The sequence below is a fragment of the Pongo abelii genome, chromosome 3, assembly GCF_028885655.2.
Source record: "Pongo abelii isolate AG06213 chromosome 3, NHGRI_mPonAbe1-v2.0_pri, whole genome shotgun sequence".
In the NCBI taxonomy this organism is placed as follows: domain Eukaryota; kingdom Metazoa; phylum Chordata; class Mammalia; order Primates; family Hominidae; genus Pongo; species Pongo abelii.
The window spans coordinates 95,041,937-95,054,377 of record NC_071988.2 but is presented as its reverse complement, the minus strand read 5'-3'; the positions used below and the strand labels follow the sequence as shown (position 1 = coordinate 95,054,377).

At 41.4% G+C, this 12,441-nt stretch overlaps 1 protein-coding gene across 1 annotated transcript; it reads right to left on the bottom strand.

The window, feature by feature from the left end:
* Positions 1 to 2,465: 2,465 nt before the first annotated feature.
* On the bottom strand, positions 2,466 to 4,340 carry CXCL1 (C-X-C motif chemokine ligand 1). Its single transcript, XM_002814861.6, has 4 exons — positions 4,140 to 4,340; positions 3,918 to 4,041; positions 3,721 to 3,804; positions 2,466 to 3,189 (listed from the first exon to the last, which is right to left on the bottom strand). Exons 1-4 carry the CDS (start codon positions 4,237 to 4,239, stop codon positions 3,174 to 3,176), a joined length of 324 nt encoding a protein of 107 aa, XP_002814907.1. The 5' UTR covers positions 4,240 to 4,340; the 3' UTR covers positions 2,466 to 3,173.
* Between the last annotated feature and the right edge of the window lie 8,101 nt (positions 4,341 to 12,441).

Here is a 12,441-nt window from a genome sequence, read left to right as displayed (position 1 = left end):
GTAAAGAAGGTGTAAACATAATGAAGAGAGAAGTGGAACATTTCATCTATTCATATGTCTTTTTAATATTTATTTATTTTATTTTAATACACTATAAAATTTAAACACACACATATATATGGAGAGAGAGAGAGGAACTTCTAGAATTATCTAGCAAGAGACCGGGAAAATGGAATATTCATCCTTTAACTCCTATCTCTCCTCTCAGGGCATCCAATCACAGGCCATCCTAGCTGTGGGCTGAGAAATCTCTCTCTGTCAAGCCCCCTTTCCCACACCTCAATGGAGAAAACCCCCAGGAAGAGATGCAGAAGAACAAGTGCCTTAAGTTGGGAAGCTGTTATCCATTGCAGCTGTCGTACTCATTGTGAGTGGAGTGGGACATCACTGGTGAAGACAGGCAGGTCCTTTTTTAAATTATGTGATTGGGTAGCCAGAAAAGACAAACAGTGTGATCTGTTTTTCTGGATTTCCCTCACTGTGCTATTGTGGGTCTGCCACCTCCACCATCCCTTAACGTCTTTCCAGTTACTTCTGGAACACCTGAGAGGGTGTCTCAGGAGGACTCACAATGATAGAATAGCGTTAACCACGTCTCCTTTCCTTCTCTAGACCCCATGGTAACATTGCTCAAGAAACCTCAGTCACTGTGATCATTGCTGTCTCCTGCCAATGGCTTCTCAAAACTGTGATGTGTTATGTAATATCCTTTTCCTACTTCCTTTACCCTGTGACTACCATGCCAAAAAGGCTGTATCCTACTTCCTGCTATAACACTCCTAACAGGAGACTGCCTTGTACTTGCAAGTTTTCAGAGCAATTTGGTGTGAAAACCACAGTTTACATATCTACTTAATCTAAGACTGAGACTGAGACAATGTCCATGGAGTTGGCCTAAAGACCAATGGCAAGAACCAGGTTTCCAGAGCCTCCATAACATTTAATTCCTGCAACACTTCAGAAGCCTAATTTTGTTATTATCCTCATCCTATAGAAAGGAAAATGAGGTTGAGTGAAGTAAAGAAACTTGCCCAAGATCACAGTGACAGAGCTGGAATTTACACCAAAGTCAATCTGATCCTTTGAAATCTGTCTTTAACCACCACGTGAATAAAAGCATATCCTCTGTCCTTTTTACGTTCCCTGTTCCATATTAGCCAGAGCTAGGTAGCCAGTACAGCAAGCTCCAATGTTTGAGGGTAAGGACTTGTCTTAGGTGTAAGGAGTGGTTTTATTGAACCCTTGGGTGCTACTTGTAAACATTTTCCAGTGTCCTCTAACTTGGGGTTAGGGAGTGAATGCTACCATTTATGGAGTTTCTCAAATGGTTTGCATTTATTTGCTTATGTATAGTTTACAAATATTCTTCTTCCTCATCTCATTCATAATTAACTAATAATGTTGGAATTATGAAGAGATTCTTGTTTTTAACTTTTTTAGTTGTGAGAAAAGCTCACAGAGTTTGTTTCTTGCTACTTATGACCTTTACTTGCCCAGCTTCTTGGGATGATCCAGAATTTGATTTGAAGTATTGAGGCTGCCAGCCTCACCTTCTTGCCTCTGTTAGAGGCAGTTACCCAGGGCTCAGGATTTCCTGAATGAGTTCCGAATCAGAAACAAATACACACCTCATGCATGCACGAACATCCTTCCTTTTCAGGTTTGGAGTGTGGTTTCTTTTATATTATTGGGGTATTTCTTCCTTAGACATGCCAATTTTGCTTCTGTCTTAAAAACCTGTAGTGCTGCTGCCGTTCTGGGACAGCATTGAATACAGAGTTCCCCAGAGGGCAACCGCTCTATGAGGTCCCATCAAAATTCCACTACGAACGATGCAAATGAATGCAGTCCAATCTTAAAACCATTATATTTGGTATATTGCTATAAACGATTGAAGCACTGCAAATCTTAGTGCTAATTACTTATATGTGAAGGTTAGAAAGCTGAGCCCAAATTTCAATCCGATCTTTTCACAGGTGAAGCATTCAGCCACTCACTGCTGCTTCTATTGACAACACAAATGATTTGAGTTTTGAAAAATGATATATTTTAGCTACCATTTCACTGCCAGCTTCATTGAATTGTCAACAATTATAAGAAATATTGTTCAACAAAAGCAATGAAATGAGATCGCTTGTTAAGATAATATAAATATTTTTAAGGAGGTAAATTTGAGTAGCAAGACAGAAAGAAACTTCTTATAAAAAGGGCAATTTATATCAATGACTCTCCCATTAGGGGCCAGCTCGTAGTTTAGTAAAGCACATTCTTCACTAGGTGAGAGCCAAGGGTATTGGCAGCAATCACCACATGAAATGAAGCATAACTCATAGTTTGATTTATCTGTATAGCAAATTGAACACCCAGAAAAATAAACACAATAAAAAAATTGAGAAATATTGATATAAATCACCAGATTTTCCAGTGAAGATAGCCCTTGTTTCCCCCCAAAAATCAAACCAGTATTTTCTATTTTTAAGTGCTTTATTTTTATATTCTGTATGAAAACATCAATAATTAAACCCCTTTGTTCTAAGACAGAAACACTATAAAACTACCATTAAACAAGGCAGTATGCCTTACAAGAAAGACATAAAATGTCCAAGGGATATTTAGAACATTTTAGTTCTTAAAGTTTCAACATGAGAAATGTTGACCACACACTGTGAAATCATTTCAATAAATAACAACTGACATTCATCTAAACAGTTACAAAACAGATGTGCACATACATTCCCCTGCTCTCACAATGATCTCATTGGCCATTTGCTTGGATCCCCCAGCCTCTATCACAGTGGCTGGCATGTTGCAGGCTCCTCAGAAATATTAACATAATGACTGGAGAACATTTGAAAACATTCTACCTTCAAATTAAATATGAATCCAGATTGAACTAACTTGGGGTTGACATTTAAAAAAGAATGAATATAATAGGACAGTGTGCAAGTAGAGTTAATCATACCCTTAATTATTTTACACCTAAAATATTAACATAGAATCTTCAAAACAAATGAATAAATAAATAAATAGAAGACTGCTCCTAAGTGATGCTCAAACACGTTAGGCACAATCCAGGTGGCCTCTGCAGCTGTGTCTCTCTTTCCTCTTCTGTTCCTATAAGGGCAGGGCCTCCTTCAGGAACAGCCACCAATGAGCTTCCTCCTCCCTTCTGGTCAGTTGGATTTGTCACTGCAATGAGAAAATGGGTGCCCTGAGTAAATGCTTGGGAAAGCTGACTGCACAACACTCTTCTCCTGTCCTGCTCCTCCAGCCTCTAGAGTTTTCCGAATGCAGTTTCCCCAGCCTGGCAACGAAGTGGCTACTGCCTATCACAGCTGTGCTGTGTGGCAGGGACCTCCAAGCTTGGGATGCTCTTTTAGGAATGGGGGTGGGGTGGGGCGATGGTCTCCACTGTACTATTGGATTAAAAACAGCCAGAACCTGTTGCTGTTTGTCATACTGGGCCTCAAATGAAGGCAGTTTTACCTACATTCATTGGAACGAAGGAAGAACCTGGGTGGGGACGCCAGGCATTGGGAATATACTCTGGCACCAGAGCAGTAATTATCGTAAAGGAAACCTTAATTGTGAAAACAATAATCACAATTTCTAGTCCTTCAACTAACCCCTGGGTTTTCCTGATTTTATTTTTAGGGGGCAGATGCCAGTATTTCTGACCAATGGCTCCAGTCGCCTGTGTACATGGAAACCATAACTCACCTGTTCAGCATCTTTTCGATGATTTTCTTAACTATGGGGGATGTGGGATTGAGGCAAGCTTTCTGTCCATTCTTGAGTGTGGCTCTGCAGAGGGAAGGGAATCCCGTGAGGCAGGAGGTCGGGCTGGGGACAGGGTTGGGGCAGCAGGAGGGTCTGGGACCCCGGCCGTGGCAGAGGCAGCGCGGGGCGGGACTTACATGACTTCGGTTTGGGCGCAGTGGGGTCCGGGGGACTTCACGTTCACACTTTGGATGTTCTTGGGGTGAATTCCCTGCAGGGTCTGCAAGCACTGGCAGCGCAGTTCAGTGGCCACGGACGCTCCTAGGGAAGAAGAGACTCACTGATTGAGCGAGGCTGTCGGCGCTGAGTGCCTACCCCAGCCGCGTCCGGCCTGGGGACCCCAGGGCGCTGGGACCCACCTGCTGCGCGCCGTCCGGCGGCTACCAGGAGCAGGAGCAGCAGCGCCACCCGCAGGAGCCGGGGATTGCTGGGGGCGGCGGAGAGCGCGGCGCAGGCCATGGGGCTCAGCAGGCGGGTCTGCCGGCTGTGCGAGGAGCGAAAGAGCTGGCGACGAGGTGCCTGCGGCCCGGGCTCTGTGGCTCTCCGAGATCCGCGAACCCCTTTTATGCATGGTTGGGGCTGGAAAGACCGGAGCCCCCGGGCCAGGGAAATTCCCGGCGCTCCAGATAGATCCCGAGTCCGGAAGGAAGGCGACGGCCCCGCCCCCGGGGTGGAGCGCTTGGGGTGCGGGTGGGGTGGGGGGATCCACTGATGCAGCCCGCGCCTCGCCCTTCAGAGTAACTCCCGTGGACTCTGAGACTCTGGGATATTCGCCTTCTGCCCCAGATCCCTGGAGGGGGGCTGAGTGGCAGCCAGCGCTGAAGATACCACCTGAGAGGTGGGATCTTGGGTGCCTGGTGATCCCAGTGTGTGAGGCTGGGAACGGAGAAGGAGCTGGGGCGGATCCCTGAGAACCACCACAGGGGAGGCGCGACCTCTTTGGGGGAAGAGAGTTATGTCTCGGATTTGTGTCTGGAGGTTGAGAGATATTAACAAGGTGCTGGGAGATAGGCTGGAACTATATTATTCTCTCTGCCTCAGCCTTTCTTATTTTCAGTTTAGCCTATTTCATGTACATCTAACATCAATGCTCTCTGTGAAAGTACAGTCCATCATGTCAGATTCCAGAGAAGAATGTTCTGCTTGTTCCTTGTGTTGCATATTCTCTAACCACACTTAGAATATCTTGTTTACGTTTTCCATTTGGTGGCAACAGATTATCAGCGTCAAAAGCTGAATCCAGTGTTAGCGTCAGTGGAAGCCAGGGCTGTATAACATGAACTCTTCTTTCATATCCTGCATATCTTCCTTCTTCCCTGTAAAATGTTGGAACTTTCAAAATCCCCTGGAAATCTTTTCCCTGTAGGAGGGGTTCAGGTTTGATCTAGAAATACGGCACTGGTTGTCACTCCGGACCTCGGAGGGGCTGGGTCCAGCAGGCTCATGGGCTCACCATTCCTGGTTCTGTCTTTGGACTGCATAGCACATGACACCAGGGAGTGGGTACCTGGTGTGCAAGCATCCTTCCCATTGAAGCAGCAGACATGCATTCGGATGAAATAGGAACGCCGGATCCCACATAGAGTCACATTCCATTTACTATAGGACTTCCTGGTATTCAGTATTGGGCCCCCTTTCTAGAGAAACACATACATGTTGTTTTCTCTCAGGAATTTCAGTCATTTAACCTGGTAGCTTTATTACTTTTTTCTCCAGAAGTTCTAGATAACTTATTTTTATTCATCATTAGGTTTTTGGAGGGTTTAAGTGTGATTCTCCAAGTGGGATTCAGAGCTCTCTGAGACATGCAGTAAGATGGCAGGAGGGGGAAAAAGCAGAGGCTTCTGCCCCAGGGGCAAATGTCTCCCCAACAGAGTTCTACACAGCCCAGCTCAATAGGTAAGACCTGTGTTCCTAGCCAAGCAGAGAACACAGGCAAGGCTGCCACCTGCATTTAGTAGTGAAGCATCGCCTGCAGGTTGTTTAGCCTCTCCGTTTCTACCCCACGGTGGTTATGAGAAATGAGTCAACATTTGTAAGAGCCAGCATGGATTTAAGTGCCTTATAAATGTTCGTTAAATGTTTGTTAAATAAAAAAAATGGAAATAGGTTTTCCAACACTGCCTAAACAGAAACTCATCCTGATGTGAATATATATATACATATATACATATATATATGTATATATATATAATGGAAAGGTTCACTCCCCAGTGTTTTTTACATTTAAAATTTTCTGTATCAGTTACTGCTACCCAACTATCCCTAATGTATACAACACCATATACAGCAGTATGAGTCTTGAATAAATCAAGGCAGGTCCTGGAAGACAGAATGTTCATATAAACACCAAAAGCTCAGTTTCCAAAATGCCCTTTTGGTTACTCAGGGGTACTGGTGCTCTCATTACAGTACTCTTAGTCAAGGGTAGAAAAGTGTGCTAGAATGCTGTTTCTTTAAAACGGACACTGTAGATAGTATATGTACTCCAGGCTTTTTCAGTTATTTCTCTTTTCACATCTTCCTGATTACTTATATTTCTTAACAGAAAGAATAAATGAAAAAGCATTGACCCAATGGAGACCAAATACAGTGTCCCAAATATCTTCATCAGTTTCAAGCTGTAATCAATGCTGCAAACTTCTAAATCTAAATTTAAATAAAAAGAAACTCAGTTGAGAATTTACAAAAATTGAAATAAAATTTTCTGTATCAGGCTTTCAGAAAGGAAGACAAATATGTATTCTACCACGAGGTACACGTAGATGAAATTTTATTTGTTACCGTTCAGACAGATCATTGGTTTATTTTGTAGTCCACCTTTCAATCACTTCATGTATATAAAAAGGGACTTTGAATGTAATAGTCTGTATCTTATTTATTGAAAAGATGTACTAAAGGAATGACTATTTTTAAAAAATACTCTAGTATTTATCAATATGACTCTAAGGGAAAAATCAAGAAAATTAGAGGAAGGTCCAAATTAGTAGTAAGGAATAGGAAGTGACATATAATCTAAAGTTTATTAAGCGTGTGACTAGCTCATGCATAATTGAAAGTTTGTGTGATTACACCTCTTATTATCACTCTTTTTCTGGGATTTGATGGGAAACTGAAATTTCCAGAAACATGGAAATGATTCTTTAAAACTTGAAAAATGTATCGTTTTCTTTTCTAATTGTAGTTGTAATACATGCTCATTTTATAAAGTTTATACAAACCAAAAAGGCAAGAAGAGATTTTTCTTCTCTAATGTCTCTTCACTTTGTCTATGAAACAAACATTCACAGGTCACTGAAAATTTGCTTTTTTTTTCTTTAACAAAGGAGCTAAATTATAAGAGCTTACAGAATTCTGGTAAATAAAAAATATGCTGCTTCCTTGATTATGCTGCTGCACACCAAGGGCAAATTGCTAAACTTCTACACCCGAGGCAAAGGGCAGAGCATTTATTTTCTGCTCTTCTAAGCAGTTTACAAATATTAACTCATTTAGTCTTCCAAACAAGCCTGTACTTGTACTGATAACTACAGTATCAGTAGATATTCTTGTGTCTATGAGACTTTAAGTTGCGAATAAAGAAACTGTGGTGCAGAGAGGTTAAGTCACTTGCCTAAGGTCATACATCCTTGAGCCTGGAAATCAAACTCAGATAAAATGGCATTTAACTATTATACTATGATAAAAACACTCTGTGACATATAATTAATACTTTCAAGAGTAGAATGATTTTTAAAAATCTGTTATTGCCCTAGTTGAATGGTTCAAATTTACATATTCTTAAATGAAAACACAGCAAAATGGTCATACATCTCCATAGTTTTGTTTCACTAACAGCATATCTTTCCTGTGGCATTGAAGTAGCTTGTTATATTTTCCTGAAGTACCCAATTCTGAAAAATAAAATAGTAACTTTGCCATGAGGAAACCTGGTAAACTTGCCCTATACCAAATGAGGAAGATTTACATCATCAGTGTGATGTCATGTGCATATCGTGTACCCCCTTGATATGATGTCACAAGAACAGCATACCTCTTTGGTGCTCTTTCAAAAATTAATAGCCCAAGTCTAATCATGAGAAAAGCATGCTTCAAACCTAAATCAAAGAATCTTAAATGGCTGAGTGGTACTCTTCAAAATTGTCAATGTCATGAAAAATAAGGGCAGGTTGAAGACCCATCACAGTCCAGAGGAAATTATGGAGACATGACAATTCACTGCAGTGTGGTACTTTGGTTTGCATTCTGAAACAGAAAGAGGATGTTAATGGAAAAACTGGCAAAATCCAAATAAAATCTGGAGTTCAGTTAAAAGTAATGTGTCAGTGGTGGTTTCTTAGCCTTGATGAATATACCATGATATTGTAAAATGTTCACTTTAAAGGAAAGTGGGTGAAAGATACACAGATACTGTATTAACTTTGCAACTTTTATAAACTTAAAATTATTTCAAAATAATTTTATTTTTTAAATAGTTTTTTTTAAATAGTTTATTTTTTAAAGTGTTTCTCTTTCTGAATTCATTTAGAATGCCACCAAAATTAAATGGCCATGCATGTTTCATCTGCTAGCTTTTAGAAAGGAAATTGAATTTTTGTTTAGTGCCTGTTTGCTCAAATATGAAAATCCGAAATATCTACTGCCGAGTTTGGACGCTTCATCATGTTTCATAGGATTAAATAGTTTGCCTTCGTCATTAATCATGCTGCCCAAATCTCTCATCTAGTTCTGGTAACTGGAGAAAAACACAAGTGTTTCTGCTGTAATCATCTCAGGACCCAACCCAAAACTGACGCAATGAGAGCGCTCAGGGGGAGCAGAGCTCCACAGGAGCTGCCAAGAGAATGAAGCGAATTAAGCATGTCAAGAAGCAGTAGGCATCTGCAGATTAGACAGAACTTGACTCAGGAAAATTTTCATCAAAATCACTTGTTTTTTTGTAAATGAATTGGAAAGGAAAGGATTTTTTGTTGTTATTTCCTCCTTAATATGCCACTTGTATCAGTGAAACCCGCATAAACCAAAATTCAAAATTTATAAGCACAGGAATGCTGTAGCCTGGAAAAATAAACAAATTCATTGTCTTGTTGGAACAAATATTCCTCCAAGCCAATTTTTTTCAAGAGTTGAATGACGGGATTTTACGCAGTCTTTAAACGTATGCAAGCAACAATTCTTAAAGAAATGGAGGAACCTTTAAAAATGGAAGCTTTGGTAGCTAAATTCCATTTTGCCTGGAATCACTATGGAAACTTCCATAATTAGCAGTCAAATCTGGGAGCTCATGTTTCCTAGACCTGTTTATCTGTCATTGCTGTAGCACTCTGCTGCCTGCAGATGTCACCTGGCAGCTCCCTGCCTCAGCTGCATCAGGTATTTTTCACTCACTAGCCCAGTGTTTCTCTGTTGCTGCCATGTAACGTCCCTTTCGCAGGAGAAACCAGAGGCATTAGATACATGTTTTCCCATTTTTCATGCTTTGGGCAGACATTCTACATCATTTCTCAGAGGATACCCAGTAGGATTGAACCCCAGTTGCCCATGTCCTCTTTTCCTATTTTGTTCTTTCCAGTTCTTGAGTCCTCTGTTTTGGGAACATTTCCCCAAATAAATTACATGTATGGCAAGCCCATGACTCAAGCTCTGTATTTTAGGGGAGCCTAAATAGAGGCACTGCTCCATCCTGAGAAGTGACCATGCTCAAGGCAGGCAGGAACAGTTGGGGCAGCTCTCCTCTGCCCCTACTTGCCGTAGGAACTCTTGTCACTCACACCTGCTGTACCTATTTCTCTATACTCATCTCTTCCAATATAATGACTCTGGCTCTGAGCAGAGAAGAATAAAGATGTGTGAATGTGATGTTAGATTTCTGGATCAGTTCACCCCCAAAGTACAAGGGCATAGTGGGCACTAGAATTAGGGTCAGTCTCTCTATTCAGTCTTCCAAAGACTGCTTGTCTGGCACCCCCTTCTCGGAACACCCCCTCGATTACAGGTTCTTAGTCTGTAGGGTTCACGTAGGATAACCCATCTCTCAATTCCTTCCTGTATGCCACCCCCGGCCCTAACCCTGCTGATTGATTCAGATGTGGACAAGTGACCAAAGCCTGGCTATATTAGAAATAGTTGCTAGAATTTTTGCTGGAACGAATGAAAAGGAGGTTCTGAATTCTCACTGGGGTTGCAAAACTGGTAAAATGAGGGCCTGGAATTTTGTAATGCTTGAGGAGAACCTGCCTGAGAGTGAATTTGGCCCAGAGAAAAGCACAGGTAAGACATGAAGGGGACCGTCTAAGTATATGTATGGACACCTAGGTCCTCCAGCTGGCTCTGATTTATTTATGGACTTCTCAGTCATGTAAGCCAGCAGATTTTCTTTCTTTTCTTTTTTTTAAGATGGTATAAATTAGGTGTCTGTCTCTTGCCAGTGAAATAGTTTTGCCTAACACCACCCATCTTCCACACTTCTGCTATAGACAACTTTCCTACACAGTTGCTCTAGTTACTTTATTGTTAATGCATCTGTCCATTCATCCATTCAAAATTTATCTACCACTCATGATCCAGGAGTTAATTGGGCTCCAAATTGGATTACAAAGAGGGAAAAGAAGACTCTGTTTCAACTGAACTCACATCTACAGAGTGGCACAGAAAGATATGGCATTGTGTGGAGGTCCAAGACACTCAGCAGTGTGCAGAGTTTCATGGGCACTCACAGGAGGGGAACACCTGACCCTTTTTCTTGGAAGGGTGGGAGCTTCCAGAGAAAACTTTCTGGTAGAGGGTGCTAGCTAAGGTGAGTTGGGAAGGGACCCACTTCAGAAGAGGCAGACCAAACAAGCAAAGGAATGGAAACTGGAAACAGTGTGGTATGACCTGGAAACAAAAATCAGCAGTTTATTTTTTTAACATGGAATTTAACATTTAGATTGATCCAGCAGAAGGATAGGCAGGGCCCAGTCACTGAAGGCTCCTGTTTATCAATCAAGGATCATTTCAAATGGCACTTCCATTAAAATCCCATCTTTCCTTCCAAAGGGTTATCTTGGCCCTTGGATACAAATCACATTGTGGGGAGCATTGATTTACATACTCCCATACTGGATTGTGTATTCTGCAAGGAAAGCTATCATATCTCATTCCTGTTTGCATCCACCAGACTCTAAAATTCTCTCACACCAGTGGCTTTCCTAGGGACCCATCAAAAACTATGAATATCTCATCCTGAAAGTTCACGGGAAGCTTTGTGCCAGGACTCTGGAAGTACAGGTGGTTCTGTCAGGGAAAAGAAGATGTAAACATGAAGATAAGTTTTCAAACAGGAATTAGAAGGAGCTAGAAGAAAAAGTCTCTAAAATGAGTCTGGTTCATGCTAAGCACTCAACAAATGTTTGCTGACATAATGCATGAGTCAATGGTTTCAGGCCACTGTTTTAAAACTAAAATATCCTGAAGTCAGGATATGTGGAAGCTTCCCTTGATGGACTGTGGAATTTCCTTAGTTTCTTTTGCCTATTTTGACCTCTCAGGACCAGAATAAAAGATGCCAGTGGACATTTAATGAATCCAGATATGACAGTTGGGTCAGAGCCACAGTTTGAATTCTATAGTAAGAGCTAGAGAAGGGGATCCCCTACCTGGGAAAGCCAGAGTAATGAGTCTGAACCAAAGTCCTTAGAAAGCTCTGATGCTCAGGTCTGCCAATACATTTAAAGAGACAGATGGGACCTGCATCCAAAGCCAGAGGGCTTGAGCTCTCCCAGGTGTGGAACAGAAGGGGAACAATGTTAGGAATAAAGCCAGGGAGGTCCTGGTCACAGATGGAGCTGGAATATCTGTGTTTGGTTTATAGATCATCTGATAGAACAATCCAGGTCATTACAGGTTCATGATCTAGGCAGTAAGTGAGTAGATAATAGCTATTCTTCCCACACATTTTAAAATTCATCTGCGTGTAAAAGGCACAATGATAGGTTTAGTAGAAGAGGTAAAGTTGGATAAAATATGAATTCTAATGTAAAATTCTTTGTTTAGCCTGTCTACTTTCTCTTGCAATGCTGTATTATTTGTTTTTCTGTTGCTGGCATGATAATCTGATGTTATGATTAGTCTACAGATACTTAAAATCATTCAGGTAACACTGAGAATCATTTGATATATTAGCTTTGCCAGATTTTTTTTTTGGAGGGGTGGTTATTGTTTTTATATTTTTTTGGGTTTTTTTTGTTTGTTTGTTTTGTTTTTTTGAGACAGAGTTTCACTCTTGTTGTCCAGGCTGGAGTGCAATGGCATGATCTCGGCTACTGCAACCTCCGCCTCCCAGGTTCAAGTGATTCTCTTACCTCAGCCTCCCAAGTAGCTAGGATTACAGGCATGTACCACCACACACGGCTAGTTTTTTTTGTATTTTTAGTAGAGATGGGATTTTTCCATAGTGGTCAGGCTGTTCTCGAACTCCCGGCCTCAGGTGATCCGCCCGCCTCAGCCTCCCAAAGTTCTGGGATTATAGGCGTGAGCCACCATGCCCGGCCGGTTATTGTTTTTTAAAAAGGTTTTTATAAATCTTTTTGCATCTCCGTTTTCTTTAAGATTGTTTTCTGACCTATCTGGAAGTAGTATTCACCAAGTAATGACACCATGATCACATATTAAAAAAAAAAA